The sequence below is a fragment of the Lepus europaeus genome, chromosome 11 (genome assembly GCF_033115175.1).
Source record: "Lepus europaeus isolate LE1 chromosome 11, mLepTim1.pri, whole genome shotgun sequence".
NCBI classification, from domain to species: Eukaryota; Metazoa; Chordata; class Mammalia; order Lagomorpha; family Leporidae; genus Lepus; species Lepus europaeus.
In genome coordinates, this window is record NC_084837.1 from 114,952,120 (window position 1) to 114,978,625 (window position 26,506).

General features: G+C 43.9%; 1 protein-coding gene across 1 annotated transcript in view; it reads right to left on the minus strand.

Moving 5' to 3' along the window:
* Positions 1 to 26,506, minus strand: part of ARIH1 (ariadne RBR E3 ubiquitin protein ligase 1) — a 103,808-nt gene that overhangs the window by 25,708 nt on the left and 51,594 nt on the right. The window contains 3 exon segments of the mRNA XM_062206501.1: positions 6,452 to 6,507; positions 7,013 to 7,105; positions 16,297 to 16,441. Of these exon segments, the coding sequence (XP_062062485.1) occupies positions 6,452 to 6,507; positions 7,013 to 7,105; positions 16,297 to 16,441 (294 nt within the window).

Sequence of the window (26,506 nt, forward strand, 5' to 3'; positions counted from 1 at the left end):
ATTGTTGGCACTTAAAGAAACTCTCTATAATCACAGTAATTTCTAAGGCTCACAGGAACCCAAAAAAGTGAGGAACTCTGAGGCTAAGCCTAGGTTTCTTGACTTTCATGGTAAGCACCGCTAGAATAAGTATTCTAAGGAAATTATATTAAAGCAGGAGGAAAAATTATCACTGACAAAGCCATGGAGAACTGTACTGAACATGCATGTAGCCCAACTCCAATCATTTTCTGTCCTTGGCCTCGCTGAACTCAGGCTTCACAGCCTGCCTGCCACCTTCTTCCCACAAGACCCATCCAGTCTGCATTCCTCATTGCCACCCTTCCCCACGGTGTCTGCAGGAGCCACTCCCTGCACAGAAGGGGTCAGGGAGCCTCCCCGTTCCCTAGCTATGAACTGAGGTGGGTTCTCTGATCTCTCCATACCTCAGACAACAAATCCGTAAATACACAGCAGAAATAAGAGTCGAGACTAGAAAAGTGCCTGGCAAACAGTAAGCTATGAGAGGTATTGCCATGGTACAACTTCAGGATGCCTTTCCCAACTCTAGATTGTACCAGTCTAGATGTAGAGGCCCTCTAAGTTCCTATGGCACCCGAAACACTCCCTTTACAGACTTTACCATAATTCTAATCAGACAGGTGTCTATGTAATCATGTTTTCCCATCTGTCTTCCTGCTCCCATTTTTTGATGCTGTAAAATCCAAAGAGGATGCCCTGTATCCAGCACAGTGCCTGGCCTGTAGAGAGTGTTCAATAAATATTCCCTTCCTACATCAGAGGTGTTCAAACTAGGGCCTGAAAATAATCAGCATACTCGCAGTTCCTCAAAAAGTTAGACAGCGTTAACTGCCCATTTCTCCGGCTCTCACAAAAACTGGAACATCCACATAGCAGAATACTGCTCAGCAATAAAAAGGAGGTAAGTGCGGATTCATGCTACAACATGGGTGAACCTTGAAAACATGCTCAGTCTAAGAAGCCTGTCACGAAAGACCACATTTGTGATGCCACTAATGTGAAATGTCCAGAACAGGCACATCCCCAGACAGCTAACAGCTGAATGCTGATGCTAACATGAGGGAAGAAGGGGATGCGGAGCGACAGCTTAACGGATATGATGAAAATATTCTGGAATTAGGTTATGTTTACACAACATTGTGAATGTACTAAAAGACTGTGGACTTTGCATCAATTAAATAACAATAATAAAGAATCAGATCCAGTTAGATGGCCCAAGTGTTTGGGCCCCTGCACCCACGTGGGAGACCGGGAAGAGACTCCTGGCTCGTTAGGCACGGCTCCAGCCATTGTGGCCATTTGGGGAGTGAACCAATGGAAGGAACACCTTTTTCTCTGTTTCTTTCTCTCATTGCCTGTAACTCTACCTCTCAAATAAATAAATAAATATCTTTAATAATAAAAAAAAAAGATGTCTGTTCAAATGATGATAGGGAAATTAGACGCACTCTGGTCATTCATGAGCTAATTCTTTTAATTTAAAACATTTATTTTATATATTTGGAAGAGTTAGAGAGAGAGGTAGAAACACAAAGAGAGTAGGCACCCTCATCATAAGTTTCCAACAAAAGCAAAAAGCAAAAGTGTTTTGTGGGGCCAGCACCGTGGCTCACTTGGTTAATCCTCAGCCTGCAGTGCCAGCATCCCATATGGGTGCCGGTTCTAGTCTGGTTGCTCCTCTTCCAGTCCAGCTCTCTGCTGTGGCCCAGGAGAGCAGTTGAGGATGGCCTGAGTGCTTGGGCCTCTGCGTCCACATGGGGACCAGGAAGAAGCACCTGGCTCCTGGCTTCGGTTTGGCACAGCGCCGGCCGTAGCGGCCATTTGGGGAGTGAACCAATGGAAGGAGGACCTTTCTCTCTCTCTCTCTCTCTAACTGTACCAGTCAAATAAAATAAATGCCATTAAAAAAAGGTGCTTTGTTCAAAGAATTAGCTCATGGGCTGGTGCTTGGTGTAGTGGGTAAAACTGCCCATCGCCTGCAGTGCTGGCATCCCATATGGCCTGGTCTGAGACCTGGCTGCTCCACTTCCAATCAGGCTCCTTGCTGGTGTGCCGAGGAAAGCAGCAGAGGACCCTGTGCCTGCATGGGAGACCCAGCAGAAGCTCCTGGCTTTGGATCAGCCCAGCTCCAGCTGCTGTGGTCATTTGGGGGAGTGAACCAGCAAATGGAAGCCCCCCCCCCCCTTCCCCCTCTCTCTAGCTCTGCCTTTCAAACAAATAAATAAAAAATGGTTATGATGTCAACTCAACTAGCAGAAGTTAGCTCTCTAGGTAAACAAAAATAACCTTGTTAGCATCTATTATATACATGGTAAGCACAGGGTCAATGGCATTTAACCACCCACGAGTTTGGGATAATACCCGGCTTTCACCTCAAACTAACTCGAGAAATATGATGTAAAGCTAGATGACAGTAAACACAATGATTGCTTTATTAATTCTAATTGTTAAACCACACTTTATGCTTGGACAGCACCTTGAATAAATGAAGTTATACTTAAATTTAGAGCCAATTATAAAAAATATTCTCTTTTTTAAAAAGCTTTTCCCCTTGACATACAAATTATAGTCAAGCATTAAAAAAGAAATAAAAATCACCTGTAACTGTCACTCTAGAAAGAAGAGTAATGACCCAAGAGTTTTATGAATCTGGACATTTATGGGTAAATGTATGATAATTTTAATAGGGAATGTACTACACATACTTTTATACCTCATTTTTTTCCCCACTAACATTACCAGCATTTATTGGAGTCATCCGTTAACTCACAAACCACCTGGAAACTGTGTCACTCCACCTCCCACTGTTGGGCATCTGAACCACACAAGTCATGATACTTATTTAACATCTTTATAAAAACATTTACTGTCACAGAATTTATTTAATCAAAATCAAAGGTCAAAATGGTCCTGCAGTCATCTCTGACTCACTGCTTTCTCTCAATCACCATATTTAGTTCTGATTATTTCCAGAAAGTAGCTCCAAAACACAACTACTTATCATCATGTCCTCTACTGCCATCCTGACCCAAACTTCCGCCATCTCTTTCCTGGACTGCTGTGGTGGGGTTCCAGGCACTTACTATCTTTGTTTAAACAGCAATAGTCTCTGACCATGTCAGTCCTCTACTCAAAACCTCACAGCTCTGCCTTGTAAGCCAAGGACAGGGTAACAGTTTACCTGGTCTACCAAGACTGCTTCATGTACCCCTCCCTTCCAAGTTCACAGTCACAATCCAGTAACATTTATGAAATTTAAATTAGCAACACTTCTCAGTAAGTTATTCCTTATCTATAAATATAACCTTATTAACTACTAAAACTTGGCAAATTGGTCATTTTACATGTAAATGAGAATAGGAAATAGTTTCAGTGTATTAGCTCTGAGCCCTGACTTAGCATAGCTTCTGTGCTGTGTGTGTTCTACTTAAAACAGTGCTGACAGTGACATTCAACTTGAAAGCCACGTACTATCAAAATATTTCCCATAAATTCTGTGCCCTACGAATAAATTCAACCTAGTGTAAGCAAAGATTTCAAGAACGGCAATAATCATAAACTGGGGAAACAATGATCAATTAGATACCATTAAAATGAAGTTTTGACCAAAGAGGGGAGAATGAAGACACAGAAGGTCCAGCTGGCAGTGCTGGCATCCCATATGGGCACTGGTTTGAGTTTGAGTCCCAGCTGCTCCACTTCCAATCTGGCTCCCTGCTAATGTGCTTGGGAAAGCAGCAGATGGCCCAAGTGCTTGGGTTCCTGGACCCATGTGGGAGGCCCAGAAGAAGCTTCTGGCTCCTGGCTTCAGCCTGACCCAGCTCTGGCCTTTGCAATTGGGAAATGAACCAGCAGGTGGAAGATTCTCTCCTTCACTCTATGTATCTTTCAAATCAATCCAAAAAATGAAATTAAAAAAAAAAAAAACGCCTCACCTTCTCAGAAAAGGCAAGTCACACTGGGAAAAAATATACACACATACACACACACCCCAAACTCTCGTAACAGAACATTGGAAGCATTCTTACAAGGCAATTAATACACGTAAATCTTAAGAACGGTTCTTTAAGAACAGGTAAGTGAGGGTGAGCAGCAGAGTCAGACAGAAAGGATCAAGGGCAAGGAGAGGAACATTCTGGATACTGGCAAGTCCTGTCCCTTGAACAGGGCAGCAGTAGCAAAGCAAGGTGCCTGAGAGCAGAGGTGGGGAACATCTGGCCTGTGGGCTATATAAAGTCCATGGAATCAACTGTCTGGCCCTGTCAAGGCAATGGCAGCTGGAACTCAAAATTCAGTAAATCCACAGCAAGATAATTTAAGTTGATAACTATGTACAGCCTGTGAATAATGTTATAATATCCAAATAGCGCCACCCCTGCTTAAAGGTTAATGTACTTTACACACTTAAATGAATGTATGTTAGGACTTAGTAAATGAAGTAAAATAAAAATTAATGCATATTAAAATGAGCATATTATAATAAGAACAACATTTTACAACCATGAAATGAGATGTGTCATTATAATGCAATTAATGCATGAATCAGAGTTTAGCTCATCTTTGGTCTCAGATGCTAGAAATGGTACGAGGTGATTACTAAGAGTCCACATGGCTTCACAGCCCTGCCTGAGACTGAAAAAACCTGACAGCAGGTAAAACAGCATCATCTGACTTGGATGCGTGATTCATTCTTCTAATAGCAGCACAGTCTGAAATGGACAATTAACTGGTTCTACAACTACTCTATAACGGTAACTCTGATCATATGAACTAATTAATTATACAGCTACTAGAAATCATCGGGTGACGAAGGGAAGGTAAAAGGTAGCACTGAAACATTGATTTCCGTACTTTCACAGTAAGGGGTAAAGACACGGAGGAGGGGTCTTTAGAAAATGTATATAAAATGAATACTATAAAAAACTGCACATAGACTTAAATATCTGCTTCAAAATAAACATCTTGTGGTACATGTTTAGCCTGGAGATTAAGATATAGATGGGATGCTTGTGTCCTATGTTAGAGTGTCTGGGTATGATGTCCACCTCCAGCTTAGGACTGGCTTCCTGCTGGTGACAGCAGTGACAGCTCAAGGAACTGTACCTCTACCATCCATGTGGGACTTGGGTTGAATTCCTGGCTCCTGGCTTTAAACAGGCCCACTGCAGACCCAAGGGTCATTTGGGGAATGAATCAATAAATGGCATCTCTCTCTGCCTCTCAAATAAATTTTTAAAAACCAAACCTTTGAATTCCATTTTCTATGTGCTTTTTGAAGTCATCTTAAATAGCTAAAAACTGAAAGAACAGAATTTATTTTTAAAGTCACAGTAACGGGGTGGGGGGAGGGCAGGAGAGATTGATCTTCCATTCTCTAGTTCACTCCCCAAAAAGACCACAATGACCAGCACTAGACTAAGCCAAAGCCAGGATATAGGCGCTTCCTCAGGGTTTCCTATGTGGCTACAGAGGCCCAGATAGTTGGGCCGTCATCCACTGCTTTGCTAGGCCATTAGCAGGAAACTGGGCTGCAAGTGGAGCTGTCAAGACCTTTTTTTTTTTTTTTTTTTAATTTGACAGGTAGAGTTAAACTGAGAGAGAGAGAGAGAAAGGCCTTTCCTCCATTGATTAACCCCCAAATGGCCGCCACGGCTGGAGCTACGCTGATCCAAAGGCAGGAGCCAGGTGCTTACGGAGGACTAATTAAACTCTCTAAGGGATCATACAAGGCCACAAACCATCATCCTGGTAGGAAATCCAACAGCACTGAGAAGCACTGACTCAAAAGGAAGCAAACAAGCTGGGATATCTCTCCAGGCTCAGAAACGATGTTTCCTCCTCCCTTCCACAGAGAACTTTTCATAATGGCAGGACCTTTGGGATCACAGACACCCTCCCCGAACGATACCAATCAAGGGCAGGACATGGCAACAATACTCGGAGGCCCTCACTTCTGCTTACCAGAGAGTCTGCACTGGAGTTCCCCCAGGGCTGCCAGAAACCTGCACAGCTGCATCGCAGTGAGGCTCCTCCTCCCGAACCCTGCGCTCTCTGCTTCAACACGTGTCATTCAGCCTGCAGAACTCCCTGCTCCTCCTCATCCCTCGCCTCCCCTGCAGCCCGTATGATGCTGCCTCACTGCTTCTGAACATCTACTTCCCAGAGGACCTCTACCGACACGTCAACACGTCGCCGTTTTCTCCTGTCAGTTCCAAGGTTTTCCCAAATCCAATCATGGACTGCCAAGTGTAACTGAACAGTGACTGGGCACTTAATCAAGGAACAAATGCACTTTTTGACTACAAAGGAATGTAGAAAGCCTCTTCAGACTTCTAAAACGTTCACCTCCTCCTGGGGAGCTGAATGAAAGTTATTTTGGTTTAGCCAATTAACCGATATTCAACATGCAGAATCTATCAAAAATACTTACATAACTGTGTTGTCATCCACTAAGATATCACACCCATGAGCAGGACACGAAATAGTCTGAAAAAGATTGAAATTTAAACTATGTCTTCATTCAGCAGGCATTTACTGAATGCTTACCACAGCCAGGCACTTTGCTAGGTTCTGGGATATTTCAATGTTTATGGGATTTCAATCCCTCCCTTTCTATTTAAAGCCAGTATGCATGTATGTGTGTTGTGTGTTTTTATTACCATAAAGTAACTAAAAATGCTGAGCTGAGTAACTAGAATTTCAACACATAGCTTTGAAAGATAAAACCAAGTTATCTGACAAAACTACCCAACTAGTACAGCCTGATACATATCAATACTGACGCTCAGAGAGAAAAACTTTATCCCCATTAAATCTGGAATGTCACACTGTAAACACAAAAATAACCCATTACATTTTAGAATTCTGATCTAGAAAAACATTCCCAAAGAGATTTATAATACAGAAAATTTCATCTGTTAAATTTGTGCAAGGGTCTAAATACTATAGGAAATTCAGAAAAACCTGAAAAACAAAAAATTGGCATATTTACCTGTCCCATGCCTTCCTCCATTATTTTGGTAGTTAAATATTCACTCCAGCACTGCATACAAAACTTATGTCCACATTCAAGGCCAGTGAAATACTGCAAAAAACAATGGAAAACAAACAAACAAACAAACATGAACTTTAACGAAAACATCAGGGAAATCACTACACACAGTGAGTGACTCAAGGCTCTGTTAGGTCACATTTCCCCTAGTGACCAAAATGTCCAACATGCCAAAAACATATGGGCTAGTAAAATGACCTTTCAGATGGTAAAATATAGACATGAACACAAAACACCTGATTAAGAAGAAACATTATCTATTGTAAATATTTAAAAATTTTAGGAAAGGCAGAAAACAACTTTGTATTCAATACCATATACTAATAAGCATATGAAAAGGTGTTCAATGTCATTACCTATTACCTAACAACAGTAAATACACTCCAAAGTAATCAGAGTGGACTAAAGGTAAGAAGCTGGAGCCAATGAGTTTCAAAAACTGTGGTGCTCAGGTCAACTTCTAGGACTTTATGAGGTTAAGAGATTCAGTCACCACAGCACCTGGCTGCTTTTATTTATATGACGTTCAAACCACAGTGCTTAAACACAGACACATGGCTGATTACTGAGGACTAATTAAACTCTCAGGGATCATACAAGGCCACAAACCATCATCCTGGTAGGAAATCCAACAGCACTGAGAAGCACTGACTCAAAAGGAAGCAAACAAGCTGGGATATCTCTCCAGGCTCAGAAACGATGTTTCCTCCTCCCTTCCACAGAGAACTTTTCATAATGGCAGGACCTTTGGGATCACAGACACCCTCCCCGAACGATACCAATCAAGGGCAGAAGTACAGAAAGTACAGAAATGTACTTCAAACTCAGTGGAGAACTAAAATAAAAAATAACAAATATTGGTCAGGATCTGGGAAAATTGGAATCCCCATAAAACTGATGGAAATAGGCCAGCACCATGGCTCACTAGGCTAATCCTCCGCCTCCGGTATCAGCACTTCAGGTTCTAGTCCCGATTGGGGAGCTGGTTCTAGTCCTGGTTGCCCCTCTTCCAGTCCAGCTCTCTGCTGTGGCCTGGGAAGGCAGTGGAGGATGGCCCCAGATGCTTGGGCCCCGCACCTGCATGGGAGACCAGGAGGAAGCACCTGGCTCCTGGCTTCAGATTGGTGCAGCGTGCTGGCCACAGCAGCCATGCAGGGGATGAACCAACGGAAGGAAGACCTTTCTCTCTGTGTCTCTCTTTCACTGTCTACCTCTGCCTGTCAAAAAAAATAAATAAAAGAAAAGAAAAACTGATGGAAATACAAATGCTCAGGGAAAATAAAATCAGAAAGTTTCTCAAAATGATAAACTTAAGAGTTACTATATGACCCAACAATGATACTCCTACACAAATACTCAAAAGAAACAAAAACATGCACCCAGATTAAAACTTGCACCAAAGTGTTCACAGGGTCTGGTGTGTGGCAGGTGTTAAGTCACCACCTGCAATGCCAGCACCACATTCAAATGGGTGTCCGAGTCCCAGCTGCTGCACTTCTGATCCAGCTCCCTGTTAATGAGCAGAGAAGATGGCCCCAAGTGCTTGCACCCCTGCACCCATGTGGGAGATCCAGATGAAGATTCTGGCGCAGCCCTGGCCATTGTGGCCATTTGGGAAGTGAACAATGGGATGAAAGATCTCTAACTCTGCCTTTCAAATAAATAAATATTAAAAAAAAAATTGTTCATGGTTGCATTATTCATCATAGTCAAACAGTAGGAACAATCCACACATTTATCAACTGATGGATACACATAACCTGTACTCTCCATGGAAAGGAATACTTCCCAGAATAGAAAAGGAATGAATACTGACACAAGTGGCACCAGGAGGGGACCTTACAAACACTAGGCTGAAGAACCCAGTCACACAATTATTCATTCCTCCATACAGGCCTGGAAAAAACAAATTCACAGTTAAAGAATATGCATGAAGCGTCCACATCCCATATGGGTGCCGGTTCTAGTCCCGGTTGCACCTCTTCCAGTCCAGCTCTCTGCTGTGGCCTGGGAAGGCAGTGGAGAATGGCCCAAGTGCTTGGGCCCCTGCAACCGCATGGGAGACCGGGATGAAACACCTGGCTCCTGGTTTTGGATCCGCGCAGCTCCGGCCATTGTAGGCACTTGGAGATTGAACCAGTGGAAGGAAGACCTTTCTCTCTCTCTATCTCTCATTCTCTGTAACTCTGCCTGACAAATAAATAAAATCTAAAAAAAAAAGAATGTGCATGAGGGGCTGCATAGAGCTGGGGGGGCTTGAGATTAAATGAATACTTGCTTAAAAGACATTATGAGGTTTCTTTGGGGGTTTATAAGAATAATCTAGAATTAAGTGTAATAATTACACAATTCTGAATTCATTTAAAAATCACTATATATAGATGTATTGATAACATGTGAATTATATCTCAAATCTACTAGTTTTTTTTTTTTTGGACAGGCAGAGTGGATAGTGAGAGAGAGAGACAGAGAGGAAGGTCTTCCTTTTTGCCGTTGGTTTACCCTCCAATGGCCGCCGAGCTGCGGCCGGCGCACCGCGCTGATCCGAAGCCAGGAGCCAGATGCTTCTCCTGGTCTCCCATGCGGGTGCAGGGCCCAAGGACTTGGGCCATCCTCCACTGCCTTCCCGGGCCATAGCAGAGAGCTGGCCTGGAAGAGGGGCAACCAGGATAGAATCCGGCGCCCCAACCGGGACTAGAACCTGGTGCCGCAAGGCGGAGGATTAGCCTGTTAAGCCATGGCGCTGGCCGAGCTTGTAACAATTTCTACTGCACATGGGTATTCACACTCATGTCAATGTAAGAAAATTAAAACTTGAAGTTTTAATATCTGAAAACAGATTTTAAACTTTTTTAAGATTTACTTAAAGGTTTAGAGAGGGGGTAGTGGGAGAGAGAGAGACCCACTAGTTCATTCCGCAAAAGGCCACAACAGCCTAGACTGGCTCAAGGCTGAAGCCAGGAACTCACAACCCCATCCAGGTCTCCTGTGTGGGTAGCAGGGGGCCAGGTATTCATGCCGTCTTCCTCTGCTATTCCAGGTGCATTAACAGAGAGTGTTATCAAAAGTAAAAAGGCGGGACTTGAACCTGCACACTAATGTGGGATGCTGGTGTTGCAAGCAGATACTAACTCCTGGCCCAGCCCTGGTTGTTGCAGCTATTTGGGGAGATGGAAGATCTGTCACTCTGCCTTTCAAAGAAATAAATAAATAAAGCTTTAAGGGGAAAAGAAAGAATCTCGTTACTTTGCCTCAAGTTCCCTTTAGACATCCTTATAAAAACAAATTTATCTGCAGGCCGGTGCCGCGGCTCACTAGGCTAATCCTCCACCTGCGGCGCTGGCACACCAGATTCTAGTCCTGGTGGGGCGCCGGATTCTATCCAGGTTGCCCCTCTTCCAGGCCAGCTCTCTGCTGTGGCCCGGGAAGGCAGTGGAGGATGGCCCAAGTGCTTGGTCCCTGCACCCCATGGGAGACCAGGAGAAGCACCTGGCTCCTGGCTTCGGATCAGCGCGATGAGCCGGCCGCAGCGGCCATTGGAGGGTGAACCAATGGCAAAGGAAAACCTTTCTCTCTCTCTCTCACTGTCCACTCTGCCTGTCAAAAAAATTTTTTTTAATTTATTGTAATTGCAGTTACAGAGCAAGAGACAGAGATAGGGCCAAAGTTGGGGGGTGGGCAGCAGGGAGAGACAGACATAGCTTATATGGTTCACTCTCCAAACGGCAGCAATGGCCAGGGCTGGGCCAGGCCAAAGTCAGGAGCCCAGAACTCCATCCAAGCCCACGTGGGTAGCAGGGCCTCAGGCACTTGGATTATCCTTTGCCACTTTCCCAGGAGCATCAGCCAGAAGTTGGATCAGAAGTACAGGCAGAGGCTTAACATGGACCCAGCACATTCTCTTCACTTACTTTACCTACTGTTCCATTGGGTGTTTTTTAAAAAGATGATGTAGTGTTATCCTGTACTTATTTAGGAGACTGGCCACTCTTGAGCGCATCAATCACTTTCTCTAGGTTTCAGTATTTCACATTTAAGTAACTTGAAAGGAAAGGGGGGTAAGAGCACAGATGTGCCCTCACCCCAGCACCCAGTGGTTCTCTTCCAAAATGCCTACGGTGGGTGGGCCTGGGCCAGGACGGCTGCTGCCAGGAACAAGAAGCTCAAGCACTGGCCAGCAGGGCTGCCCCCAGGGTCCACGTCAGCAGGAACCACAGGTCCTCTGAGAGGGACAAAGGCATCTGGCCTGCTGGGCGAACTTGTGGGCCAGTTTCATTCTGAAGGTTCTGATTTGCTTGCCATGTAAAAGCACTTCACTTCTATACAATGAGATTTGTCATGGCTTCTGAATTAAGTGGGACTGAAGGATCTCCCCAGACAGCTATCAAGTTGCTCCATGGGGCAGTCCCACCTGCTGAAGGACCAAGCTTCCTGGAGGTGCCTCCGAGCACCGCACTGCAAATCCCTCTACTACGCAGGTCTGCCCTGCACCCATGGCAGGCAGCATGACTCCACGCACTGCTCTCTGCTGCCAGCCTCCTCTTACTTGGTTATTTTTCTATTTTTTTCTCCAAACGTTTCTCTAATCTTAGCAAATATTAAAGCTGTCTCTGACTCTCTTGGTATTTCAAGTCTTCTTCATAACAAACTTCCACTTCAAGTTTTTTCATACTTACTGTTTTTATGGTTCTTACTTCTGTTTTATTTAGTCCATTACATTTTCTTTTTTAATTTTTAATTTTATTTATTTATTTATTTATTTTGACAGGCGGAGTGGATAGTGAGAGAGAAACAGGGAGAAAGGTCTTCCTTTTTGCCGCTGGTTCACCCTCCAATGGCTGCTGTGGCCAGCGCATCGCGCTGATCCCATGGCAGGAGCCAGGTGCTTCTTCCTGGTCTCCCACGTGGGTGCAGGGCCCAAGCACTTGGGCCATCCTCCAATGCCTTCCCAGGCCACAGCAGAGAACTGGACTGAAGAGGAGCGACCGGGACAGAACCCGGCACCCATATGGGATGCTGGTGCCACAGGCAGAGAATTAACCAAGTGAGACATGGTGCCAGCCCCGCAACTACATTTTTTTAAAGGCACAGAAGCAAGTCATGGAAGGCTGTGTGTGTGTACTAGGACTGGTCTTACAGAGAGAACAACATGTAAAACATTAAGCATAAATGAGTGAGCCTCATTTCACTACTCTCTGTTATGAAGACCTGGCACTAACTTGCTCACAGAATTCTAAGGCAGTCTTTGATTCTCAAGACTATAGTGAGAACACACTAACAACTCCAAAAAGGTGAAAACACATATACACGCCTATATGCTGTATTCTGTTTAAAATAAGAATCCTCAAGACTGACAGATTAATGGTCACAGTGGTTACTAAATCACTGAAAGTCAAGAGCACAGCAGGTAGAGCTGCTACCTAAGACACCCACACCCCATATCCAGGCGCCAGCTGGAGTCCACCTGCTCCACTTTGGATCTAGCTCCCGGCTAATGGTCTGGAAGAAGCAGCAGAAGATGACGGAAGGGCTTCAGCCCCTGCCACCTACATGCCACCCACAATAGCTTGGCCTAGCCCTGGCTGTTGAGCCCACCTTGAGGATAGATGGAACCAGTGGATGGAAGATCTCTCACTCGCTCTGTCTCTCCTCTTCTCTCTGTATCTGACTTTCAAATAAATAAATGAATGAATCTTTTAAAGAAGAAAAGGACCCCCTGAATTAACTGTAACACAGGTTGGAGGGGCAGCCCTAGGAATTGAAGTGCTCTACAGGGTTGGGAAATTGTTGTTAAAGGACAGACCATCCATGACAGTTAACTCCCAAGTGTTTTAAACTCAGTATCAGAAGCATTTAGTGAGCCCATTTTCATGTGACACCTATATAAAGCTGACACTGCTCTCTAGAAGGACAAAAGTACTGAAGATGTGTATAAATAAAGTATAAACATTGAAAAGTAGAACTGAAATGTGTGACTTACACAGTGTAAGCCATGAAAGCACTAATTAAATAAGTAGAGTTTAATGGAGAATTCCAGCTGATACTTACCTCCAAAACTGCAAAAGTTAAAATTATCCTTCTACGTATCAGTCCAATACCTACCCCAAGAAGGCACAGCTAGCTAAACCGCCACTTGGTATGCTGGCATCCCACAAGACAGTGCTAGCTCAGGTCCTAACTACTCTGCCTGCCTTCCAGCCTCCAGAGGAGGGCACCAGCGCTTGAGCCACATTTCCCAACTCTTCCTTGCAACAATGCTGCTCCTCTTGCTATCTCATCCTTTGCAGTACACAGCACATTTCCATTAAAAGGGAAGTCTGTTTACATTATTACTGCCACTTCCTTCCTACCTTCAAGTCAGTGACTTTTTGGCCCATGCAGTCCGGTCTCCACAGTGCCTGATGTTGAATGAGTAGCACTTTCTCCACCATCAGTTACAAGGGCAAAGGAAAATTTTACACTTTAAATCACTCATGATTTCAGTTCCAGTTTGTTGAGTTGCTGGATGGTAACTGAGTGCATTGAGAAAGCTACAGTGGCTATTTGTAAGCCTCTAACTTCATTACTCAAATTAGATTTAAATTAAGTAGAAACTGGCTATAAAGGAACAGGAGGAAAAATGCCAAGGAGTAAACCAGATCTGGGACAAGTTATTTGGGTCTTAGTACTACTTCGCAGAAACATTTATAAAATGCAGCATTACATAAATTACAAATACCAAAGAAATGGTCCCAACATGAATTTAAAGTGTGTGTGTGTGTGTATATATATATATATTTTTTTTTATTTTTATTTTTATTTTTTTTTTTTGGGGACAGGCAGAGTTAGACAGTGAGAGAGAGAGAGAGACAGAGAGAAAGGTCTTCCTTTTTGCCGTTGGTTCACCCCCCAAATGGCCACTACGGCCGGCGCACTGTACCGATCTGATGCCAGGAGCCAGGTGCTTCTCCTGGTCTCCCATGCGGATGCAGGGCCCAAGCACTTGGGCCATCTCCACTGCCTTCCCGGGCCACAGCAGAGAGCTGGACTGGAAGAGGAGCAACCGGGACACAACTGGCGCCCCAACTGGGACTAGAACCCGGGGTGCCAGCACGCAGGTGGAGGATTAACCAAGTGAACCGCGGCACCGGCCCAAATTTAAAGTATTTTAATAGTAGTACTGGGGGCCGGCACTGTGGCACAGCGGGTTAATGCCCTGGCCTGAAGCGCCGGCATCCATTTTGGGCGCTGGTTTGAGACCCAGCTGCTTCACTTCCGATCCAGCTCTCTGCTATGGCCTGGGAAAGCAGTAGAAGATGCCCCAGTCCTTGGGCACCTGCACCCACATGGGAGACCTGGAAGAAGCTCCTGGCTCCCAGCTTCAGATCGGCTCAGCTCCAGTCATTGCGGCCAATTGGGGAGTGAACCAGCAAATGGAAGACCTCTCTCTGTGTAACTCTGACTTTCAAATAAATAAATAAAATCTTAAAAAAGATAGATCCAAAGACTAGAAGAGAGCTGAGAGAATAATACTTCATTCCACTCATTGGAAAGACAAAGAAAAACACTGAGATCTTTTCCCAAAGCCAAATATTTACTTTAAGAGTCTGAAAATCTGAGTTCGGTTAGAACTTTACCTAGTAAATTACTTTAACTCACTGATTCCAAGTATTCAATTGTTTCTTTCAGAACTTCTTTCATAATCACTTAAAAATATGAAATTAGCTCCTTTCAAATGTGCCTTTTTAAAGACATACACATAAAATTCTATCGAGAGTTAAGAGTTAACAAGCTGATCAAGATAAACAGGGGAAAACCTTCAATATGTCTATATCTACAAACAGAGTAAGACCTGGTAGACAATAATTAAAAAGTGCTTAATTATTAAAAGTAGAGAATATGAACAAGATAGTTATAACTATCAGAGAAGTAAGATTTCTTAGATATCCTGAAGCATCTTTAGCACTGAATTCCAAGTAACTCACTCATGCTGCAAACGTAATCAAGGAAGGTCTTCACAGGAAGATTGTTTATTTAAACCTAAAATTTCTTCACTAAACACTTCAAAGTAAATCATCTTACCTCAATAAATTTTTAAGAGGAACAGACACATAAGAGAAATACCAACTGCATGCTTCTACTTCCAATCTCTGATCACCCCTGCCATCCACAAAATCTCCACTAGAATGGACTTATGTAACTGAAAATCATAGGAAGGATTCTGAAAGTTCCCTAGCAAACAGTATGTATTTTTTAGGGGAGTTGACTACTTAAAAAACAAGGTGGGAGTGTGTATTCAGACTGGGGGTTAAGATGCCCCAAGTTCACATCAAAGTTTCATTCCCAGCCCCAGCTCCAACAGATTCTGTGGGACAAAACTAAGGGAGCAAGTATGTGGGTTTCTGCCCGCATGTGGGAGACCTGGATAGAGTTCTCAGCTCCTGGTTCTGGCCCAGACCCAGCTCTAGTGAATGTGGACATTTGGGGAGTGAACCAATAGATGGCGGCTTTGTCTACTTCTCAAACAAAACAATAAATAAAAACAACAATGTGTCTCTGTTTTAGTTTGGATGAACACCAACTCTACTCACTGCCTACCTCTTACATAATTCTTCCCATGCTGGTAAATAAACTCCAGAAATACTGAAGTATGTAATGACAACTTGAAAATTTTATTTTAAAAAGGAAAAACTAGTTGTGGTTAAGAATAGTGAACCGGGCCGGCACCGTGACTCAACAGGCTAATCCTCCGCCTTGCGGCACTGGCACACCGGGTTCTAGTCCCGGTTGGGGCGCCAGATTCTGTCCCGGTTGCCCCTCTTCCAGGCCAGCTCTCTGCTGTGGCCCGGGAGTGCAGTGGAGGATGGCCCAGGTCCTTGGTCCCTGCACCCGCATGGGAGACCAGGAGAAGCACCTGCCTCCTGCCATGGGATCAGCGCGGTGCGCCAGCTGCAGCACACCGGCCACAGCGGCCATTGGAGGATGAACCAACGGCAAAAAGGAAGACCTTTCTCTCTGTCTCTCTCTCTATCCACTCTGCCTGTCAAAAATAAAATAAAAACAAAAATAAAAAAATCTTAAAAAAAAAAAAAGAATAGTGAACCAAGCTCTTTTCCTTTTTCTTCCTTTCCTTAACACATTGACAGGTTACTACTTACTGGTCACTACTTCTAACCCCCCAGATTTCTTTTATTAAAATAATGAAATACAGAGTCAGTGCTAGCCTTAAACTACCAGATACTCACCGAGTTAGGGTAGTTCAAGTAGCAGATCTGACAAGGCATGTCCTGTGCTGATGACCTGGTATTCATCTGGCGTGTTCGAGACTTTTTACTTGGATTAATTACATGACACTCAGCAAAGAGCTTCTCCAGGTTTCCATCAAAGTACCTGCATTATTTAAACAGAAAGGATGAGAGCCCAGCAATAGCTCTGTTAGAGCTCTCCAAAACCTGATTTTCTATAGGGAAAAGCAATTAACTGAATTAAAATAAACAAGATCAAAACCTTTTTGCTCAGAGGCAATCAGAGAGGTACAGCTACAGACTGTAGCAAATACAGGTTGTCTGTGTGTTTGTGTGTGCTTCTGCATGTGTATCTTAAAGTAGATGTTGCTGTTTTAACTTTCTAAAATTCTTGTTTTATTTTTAAGAGGCTAGGGAATTTAAGCAATTAGTATTTTAATGGCAACACAACTAGCCTACAGACTAAAGTTATGACATTGTTAGTGGTACCTATTATTAAGAATAATACATGGGGTCTGCATGGGATTCAGTGGGTTAAGGCACCACCTAGGAAGTCAGCATCCCATACGGGCACCAGTTCCTGCCTTAGCTGTTCCACTTCTGATACAACGTCCATTCTGCTAATGCACCTGGAACAGCAGCAGAGCCCAAGGGTTTGTACTCCTGCCAACCTCATGGGAGACCCTGATGAAGTTCCTGGCTTTGGCCGGCGCCGTAGCTTAACAGGCTAATCCTCTGCCTTGCGGCGCCGGCACACCGGGTTCTAGTCCCGGTTCGGGCGCCAGATTCTATCCCGGTTGCCCCTCTTCCAGGACAGCTCTCTGCTATGGCCCAGGAAGGCAGTGGAGGATGGCCCAAGTCCTTGGGCCCTGCACCTGCATGGGAGACCAGGAGAAGCACCTGGCTCCTGGCTTCGGATCAGCACGATGCGCCGGCTGCAGCAGCCATTGGAGGGTGAACCAACGGCAAAAGGAAGACCTTTCTCTCTGTCTCTCTCTCACTATCCACTCTGCCTGTCAAAAAAAAAAAAAAAAAAAAAAAGTAGTAGTAGTAGTAGTAGTAGTAGTAGTAGTAGTTCCTGGGTTTGGCCTCACCCAGTCCTAGCCAAAGTGGCCATCTGGGTAGTGAACCATCAGATGGAAGATCTTTCAGTTTAGGTCTCTTTCTATGCAACTCTGCCTTTCAATAAAGTAAAATCTTAAAATAAATAAATAAATAAATAAATAAATGTATTTTAAAAGGTTGGGCTTGGATTCACTATCATGGCGTAATGAGAAAGTCAACATCAGTGATGCCAGCAACCCATGTGGGCACCAGTTCAAGTTCAAGCTGCTCCATTTGTGATCCACTTCTCTGCTAATTCTCCTGGGAAAGCAGTGAAAGATGCCTCAAGTGGTTGGGCCCCTGTAACTACGTGGGAGATCTGGAGAGAGCTCTAGGCTCCTGGCTTCAGAACAGCTCAGCCTTAGCCTCTGTGGCCATTTGGGGAGTGAACCAGAGGATGGCAGATCTCGATATCTCCCCCCCCCCCAACTCCACCTTTCAAATAAATAAAACAAATCTTCAAAAGACTGGGCTCAGTTTTACACAAATCAATTTACCCTAATGATTTTAGTTAAACCAACGTAAAGATATTAGCTATGGAAAACCATTTACAAAGCGTACTTTGTTATACAATTTGTTTAATGAATAAAATTACATGTGCCTCATTCTGTACAATAAACTTGCTTTCTAAATATTCTTTTGAAATGTTTTAAGTTACTGAGAAAATGGAGAAGGAAACAAAAACATATCATTAAACATTTCCTATCAAATAAGTTAAATACTAGCTTTTCACAAAATCTGTACCTAAATATATAAAAGTAGGTACATATTCAAGAAATCAAATGATGGTATGATAAGTCCTACCCTGAGTTTTAAGAAAACTGCAAATTTCTTAGCAGAAGCAAATACTTAGCACAGTGCTTTCCATTAATCCAGAAGACACCAGGTCCCTGGCAACAATGGATTTAAAACAAACAAACTCTTAATCTGACATACAACCAACAAAAATGCAGCACCTGGTCAATTACTTTTAAGCTGTAAAGTCCAGGCTTCAATAACTACAATGCTGGGGCCAGCGCTGTGGTGTAGCAGGTAAAGCCATTGCTTGAGGTTTGAGCATCCCATATGGGCGCTGCTCCACTTCCAATCCAGCTCCCTGCTAATGTACCTGGAAAAGCAGTGGAAGATGGCCCAAGTACTTGGGCTCCTGAACCGGGAAGAAGATCCTGCCTCCTGGCTTCAGATTGGCTCAGCTCCGGCCACTGTGGCCAAATTTTGGGGAATAAACCAGTGGATGGAAGACTTTTCTGTCTCTCCCACCCTAACTCTACCTTTCAGATAAATAAATCTTTCAAAAAATTAATAAATACTCAAAAGAGATTTCCAGTGTTTTCCATGAAGGTCTGTGTTGCCAAAGCGTCTGCCTCTAGAAAAATCACTCAGGTGAGAACAAATCATATTATTTCACTAAGACTAGGAAGTATCTTTTCTAAATGTTACAACTACAGTGTATTTCAGTGGAATGATCAAACTATCAAATTGCCAACACAGCTCATATTAATGCAAAGTAGCAGCTGTCCCTGACTATTCAGATCACAGAATACACACACACAGCACACACCAAATGCTTCCCTACAGATTTCATCACTGAGAAAACGAACTGCCAAGTTTTATCTGAAAAGCAGAAAGTTAAGAGGTTAACATTAAGCATGAACCCATAAACCAAACACCTGATCTCACAATTTTTTTTTTTTAAACAAAACTTTCATGCTTGGGGGTCTGGTGCTGTGGCTTAGTGGCTTAAGCTACTGTCTGCAGCGGCAGCATCCCATTTGGGCACTGGTTCAAGTCCCGGCTGCTCCACTTCCAATCCAGCTCCCTGATAATGTGCCTAGGAAAGCAGTAGAAGCTGGTCCAGGTACTTGGGCCACATGGGAGACCGAAATGAAGCTCCTGTTTCCTAGCTTCGGCCTGGCCCAGACCTTGGCTGTCACGGCCATTTGGGGGAATGAACCAGCAGATGGAAGATCTCTAACTATAACTTTCAAAAATAATTAAAATGTTTAAATAAAAAAAATTTCCATGCTCACAAAGACAAATGTACCATCTGAAATGATATGGAATTGACTCCTCACATAGTAACATCCTCTACAGCATTTTGTGGACACAGCCACAGGATTGTGTGTCTATAGTTTCGTAGAAGTAACATCGTACTCCCAATTCACAACCTGCTTTCTTCACAAAACAATATTTAACAGACATCTTAGACTTAACTTACGTTTCTTTGTTTATGAATGAGGCTTCATATGTTTTTCTATGGTGGTCTTACTCCCTACCTTTTATCAGAGTTCAGTATGGAAACAGAAATAGGAAATACAGGACAAACTCCTTTGTCTCACCCACCATTTTCCTTTACCTGTTTCTGACCTGCATTTCAACCTTGTTTAAAGGTGTTTATTTATGTCAGTCAGTAAATCTACTATGCAAAACCTTATTGTAATTTCTAATGTTCATACTAAGTTCTTTTTTAAAGATTTTATTATTCATTTGAGAGGTAGAGCTACAGACAATAAGAGGGAGAGACAGAAAGAAAGGTCTTCCATCCGTTGATCCACAATGGCCAGAGCTGCACTGATCCGAAGCCAGGTGCTTCTTCCCAGTCTCCCATGTGGGTGCAGGGGCTCAAGCACTTGGGCCATCCTCGATTGCCCTCCTGGGCCACAGCAGAGAACTGGATTGGAAGAGGAGCAGCCGGGACTAGAACCGGCGCCTATATGGGATGCCGGCACCACAGGCGCAGGATTAACCTACTACACCACAGCACTGGCCCCCATACTAAGTTTTAAAAGACTGAAAGGGGTGGGCATTTGGTCTAGTAGTCAAGACACCAGTTGGCATGCCAGCATCCCTAATGGGATGCATGCAGGTACCATCCCAGTTATGCATCCTGGGAGGCAGCTGTGACATATCCACTAGCTATCCATGCCACCCACATGAGAGCACATACTCTCTGTCAAATGAAATATTGAAAGTTTAATGACCTCCATACCCCAAAATTTTTAAGAAAATCTATTAATGATTAGATCTTTCCTTTGAGCTATTACCAGGACAACAGCTGATTCACTTGGAACTTCTTTTGTGCAATATGGAGTAAGCTGATCTAATAATTGACTGAAGGGTGGTTTATCTGAACCTCTAGGATTCGGCCGAAACCTTACGACATCAAGTACACCTTCTCTGACAGCTCCTCAGTCTGTACTCTCCACATCACTGAATTTGTAATCATGTTTTCTCCGGAGCCTCAGTGTCCAGAAGCTGCCTGCTACCGACGCTCAGCTTCTTCCAGAAGACCAGCTCATTAGCCCACCTCTCCCTGTGGTCACAGACACCCTTCCCCACGGGTCCCCAGTCAGTAACGTGTTCCTGGATGTTCCACTTACTTCTTTGCACTCTTACTTTTTGATTAATTCTATCTGACAGGGGTCCCATTATCATCATCTTCTACAGAATTCCTTGGCTCTTCTTTAAGTTAGCAGACAGTCATCTGTGAGAGAGACAAGCCCTCTTGGAATTTTCATTACACTTAACATTGCGACTACAGTGACTGAGGGAAGAACTGACTCTTCATAACATTGAGTCTTCCTAGAAAACAACAAGATATTTTCTCAATTTACTTATTCCTTCTCTTATTTTGTCTTCCAATAGTTTTACACTTTTTTTCCCCCACTAAATAGGCCCTAAAATTTTTTCAAATATTTTAAGGTCTTTTACTGCCAAGCTGAATTCCTTTGCTTTAGGTTTATTTGCATTTTTTGGTTAATTATTCATTTCTTTGGATGGCCATGAGGTAGAAAGGGAGAGGACAGGGAGAGAGGGAGCTCCCATTTGCTGGTTCACTCCCTAAATGCCCACAATGGTTGGAGCCAGAGCTGGAACTTGAACTCAGGTATTCCAATACGGGATGCAGGAAATGTAATCAGTAGGCTAAATGCCCACCCCTAGGTATATTTCTTAATGACACAAGATACTGGAGTTTATAGCTTCCTGAATCAATTTTAGAACCCCCTGAAGAACTTTCAAACATTGCTCAGATAAACAAGCAATTCACTCATATTCTTGGAAATTGTAGGTCTCCAAATATTTTTTTTCCTACTATATTAATTTCATTTGTTAGAACTACATGAATTTTGCTGGCGCCGTGGCTCACTAGGCTAATCCTCCGCCTGCGGCGCCGGCACACCAGGTTCTAGTCCCGGTCGGGGCGCAGGATCCTGTCCCGGTTGCCCCTCTTCCAGGCCAGCTCTCTGCTGTGGCTCAGGAGTGCAGTGGAGGATGGCCCAAGTGCTTGGGCCCTGCACCCCATGGGAGACCAGGTGAAGCACCTGGCTCCTGCCTTCGGATCGGCGCAGTGCGCCTGTTGCAGCGCGCCTGCCATGGCAGCCACTGGAGGGTGAACCAATGGCAAAGGAAGACCTTTCTCTCTGTCTCTCTCTCACTGTCCACTCTGCCTGAGAGATGGGTTTACTGTCTCAATTCCTGCAACTGCCAGAGTCAGGCCAGCTGAGAGCCCTGAACCCAATCCACATCTTCTGTGTGGGTGGCAGGAACTCAGACTCAGCTATCACCACTGCTGCTCAGGAAGCTGGAGTCAACAGAGCTCCAGTGCTGCCTCACGAGCATCTTCACAGCCAGGACAAAAGGCTGCCCAGCTTTTGTTGTTATTTGCATTTATAATAAGGTTTTTTTACTCCTGAACTCAAAATGGTCTTATGGAAGATTTTGAAATCTAATTGACTATTACTAGGAGCTGCTTGCGTAGCAATAAACTTAAGCTAATTTACCTTAAATAACACATTAATTGTTCTTACATTACAGAACCTGACACTTAACCCTGACATTTTGGTTAGAACTTCCTGGAACTTTCCTTGGATTAAAACTTTAATTTTCTATATATTTTTCAATTAATTACATTTGTTTTAAAAATATTTAATATTAATTAATCTTAATATTTATTTATTTAAAAGGCAGAGTTACCAAGAAAGAAGAGATCTTCTATCCACCGGTTTGCTCCCCAAACGGCCATAATGGCTGGGGCTGGGTCAGATGGAAGCCAGAAGCCTGGGACTTGGGCCATCATCAGCGAATTTCCCAGGAGCATTAGCAGGGAGCTAGATCAGAAGTAGAGTGGCCAGGACTCAACCAGGGTTCATATAAAACATCAGCAATGCAGGTAACGCCTAGCTTTTTTATTTAAAAAATTGTTTTTTACAGGCTCATTAGCAGGGAGCTGAATCAGAAATGGAGCAGCTAGGACTCAAAACAGTCACTCTATTATGGGATGCTGGTGTTCACAACTGGTGGATTAACCCATTGAACCGCAATGCTGACCCCTTTCATTTTCTTAAAGATTTATTTATTTCAAAGAGTAACAGGAAGTGAGAGAGGAAGAAGAGGGAAGGGAAACCTTTCATCAGCTGGTTCACTCCCCAAATAGCTGCAACATCTGGGTATGGGCCAAACAGAAGACCCAGGGAGGGGTGGCTAAAACTGAAGCACTCCAGCCATTACCTGCCACCTCCCAGGGCTGTTAGCAGGAGCTGAACTGGCACTCCAGTATGGAATGCTGGCATCCCAAGGGTGACTTCAGCAGCTGAACCAAAATGCCTGCTCCATTGTTTTTCTTGTATAAAAACTGCTTTTGTTTCCTAAACTTCATCACCCTACTTAGACATATTTCTAATGTTTAAATGTACTCAAAGGTTCAAACTGGCCAAAACCCTTTCTGTCTCATGTAGATAGGAATGTTTCATTTTTTCCCTGCTACCAATTGTTATTGAGAAGTCTGTGGCAAAAACCAGTTTCTCTCACCCTGTAATTCAAATCATTCTCTCCTGGCATATAAAATAGGTGTTTTTTTTCCTTTCTTCTCTGTGAAGTTTAGCAGTCTGAGCAATGAGCTGTCCCTTTGAAACACCACTCAGGCCTGGTCTGGTCAAGCAACTTCTGCTTGGTCTGCAGCCAGCCTGGCACCTGCCCTCATGCCTGCAACTGGTCAGCACCACCTCTGACCTTCTCGTGCCCTCCAGATCTCTCCCAGTCTCTGCTGCTACTGCGGTTTCCAGTTTGACAAGATTATGATTTGTTCCTTCAACTTCCCCTAGTTCTGCCAGCTTCCTTCTGCTATGCTGTTTTATCAGCTCATCTTTGATCCCTCCTGTCGCAGTCTATGTTCACATTAATTTTCTTCAGAGAACAAAGAACCTGTGGTTTATTCCACTTTATGAGTTTTATTGAAGACGGCTATGCTCAGGAATACAGGGTTCCTAACTCCCCACAGGGTACTGGAGAGTTCCTCACCGCTGCCTGTGGCAATCAGACCACAATGACAAAGGACTGAGTCCCTGGTAAGCACACACTGCTCCTGAAGGGCAGCTGCAGAGGGCTACACGGGACCCTGCTCTTCGGCAAGCCTGCTTGCCTTTTTGTGGCAATGACAGAGAAAGGAGGACGGCCCAGGGAAAGCCTAGCCTTTTCCTCAGCAGGCGGGGCATGGGAAAGGGATCCCCACTCTCATGGGCTAGACGTCTCTGGAACAAGAGTGTTAATACAGGCAATTAATGTTTGTCAGCATAAACAAAAGACTGTCAAACTTTCTGTTTCCTAGGTTGCAAATTCTGTTTTGTCTCTTATTCATTCATAATGTTCACAGAAATATATGTACAGTTGAGCAAAACCAGCATTTAATCAGACAACTTTGCAGAAAATCTAGACCTTAACTTTTCATTTTACTTATCTGCTAGACAAGCTACTAAATAATAAATTTCAAGGCAGGAACAGTTACAGCCTTTAAAAATGTATGCCGGCACTCCTGTCTACCCCCCACCCATTGTGGCATGGACCCTCCCACACTGCTCATACACCAGTAGTGGCACAGTGGGCTAAACAACGCTGGCATACCAAGAGCACTGCTTCCAGTACCAGCTGCTCCACTCCTGATGCAGCTCTGGGAAGGCCAGGAATGGGCTAGGCTGAAGAAAGAAGCTTCATCTGGGTCTCCCACATAGGTGGGAGGGGCCCAAGTACTTGGACCATCTTCAGCTGCTTTCTCAGGTGCATTAGTAGGGAGTCCAGGACTTGAATCTGTGCTGATATGGGATCTGGTGTTGCAAACAGCTTAATCCACTAAGCCACATGCCCAGCCCCCCAGGAATTCATGTTTAATCTTAACATTTTCATGTCACAATTTTCTGGTGTCAGGGTTCAATTTCAGAAGTCTATAAAACAGCCACAACTATTCTATACCTTAAATAGTTCTAAGCAAGCACTTAAAATGACCCATGGCCTCTCTACCCCTTTTAGGAATCAAAATTTTCACGTCTCAGTTGCTGTAGTATCTCCTCTTCCAATGGTGGGGGTTTTTTCCACTTAAAATAGGTATTCAACCAAAAACGTCAAACAAAGGAACAGTAAAATTAATTTAAATCATATGATCAAGAACTGCCTCAAATTTATGAAAATAAAAAATAAAACACAAGGCATGAAAGTATTCAGATAGTGATATCAAACAAGAGAACAGATACCCCGAGAACATTCCCCCGTAATCCTCACTACCAAAGAAAAAACCAAGCAGACATGGTGGAGCACAACACTGTAAATAATTGATCAAGGTAAAGGAAGTAGACAGTCTTTCTCTTCAGGGGAAACAGACTGAACTCAAGAGTTTGGAACACTTTTTCACGTAAAATTCTTTTTAAAAAAATGTTACAGAGAGAGGGACAGACAGTCCAAACGATCGTTCATTGGCTGGCTAACTCCCCAAATGGCTGCAACAGCAAGGGCTGGGCCAGGTGAAAGCCAGGAATTTCATCAGGGCCCCCCCATGGGTGGCAGGAGCCATTTTCTGCTGCTGGGGTTTCCCAGGCTAATTAGCATAATTAGCAGCAAGCAGAATTGAAGTGGAGCAGCCTGATTTGGGGGGGGGGGACTTAAAATCAACTGGAATCCATTTAAACCTCTTGCAAAACTATCAGACTATTAAAACTGTTACTTCAATACAAATGTAAATTTAAAAAGGGTTCCTGAAGTAGAATGTAAATTTTCATACAAATAAACCTAACAAAAATGACACTGTAATAAAATTCAGAGTGTACTGCTACTAAGCAAAGCGGGGAGGGGGGGATTCACTTGGCAAGGAAGCTGCTAATATTTAAAACTGCTTCAAGCTGCAGCAAGCACTCAGTGTGATTTCTGAGAATCTTTCTTTAATATTTTATTTTGGTTCTGAGCCATGATGAAGGCAGTTTGTTTGTTTGTTTGTTTGTTTAATCTATTTATTTGAGAGGCAGAGTCAGGGGAAAGGGAGAGAGAGAGAGAGACAGACAGACAGAGAGAGAGAGATCCTCCATCTAGTGGTTCACTCTCCAAATGGCCACAATGGCCAGGGCTGGACCAACCCAAGCCAGAAGCCTCCTCTGGGTTCCCCACATGGGTGCAGGGGCCCAAGCACTTGCCCTTCCAGGCAACCAGCAGGGAGCTAGACTAGAAGTGGAACAGGCCAGACAAGAGCTAAACTGGAAGTGGGAGTGCCCATATGGGATGCAGGGGCTTCAGGTAGAGGCCCAACCCACTATGCCATAGCAGCAGCACCAAAGGCAGCAGATTAAGGAACCAAGAGTAGTAGAACAGATGTAAGATAACTCCTGGGGCTTAACAAAGTCATAACCAACACAGTGAAATATGCCATCTTCCAAGAAAGTTCTCACACCTTATAGAAAAACTTCAACCACAGGAACGCAAGAGAACAGAAAATTCCCATCACCCAGCTTTAACCATTATCAATACATATACATTTTTAAATATATAGATATATGTTTTGTTGTTGTTGCTGTTCTTGATAGGGTTATCTTCCATCCCGTTTCAAGCTACAAACGCTCACAACAGCTGGCACAGGCTGAAGCCAGGAGCCCAGAATTCCAACCAAGTCTCCCACAGAGGTGGCAGTGATCCAAGTACTTAAGCCATCACCTGCTACTCCCCAGGGCTTGCAGTAGCAGGAAGCTGGATCTGAAGCAGATTAGGCAGGCATTCCAAGCAAAGACTTAACCTGCTGTGCCACAACACCCACCCTCAAAAAGCATTTCTGAAGAAGATCACTGATCCTCACATG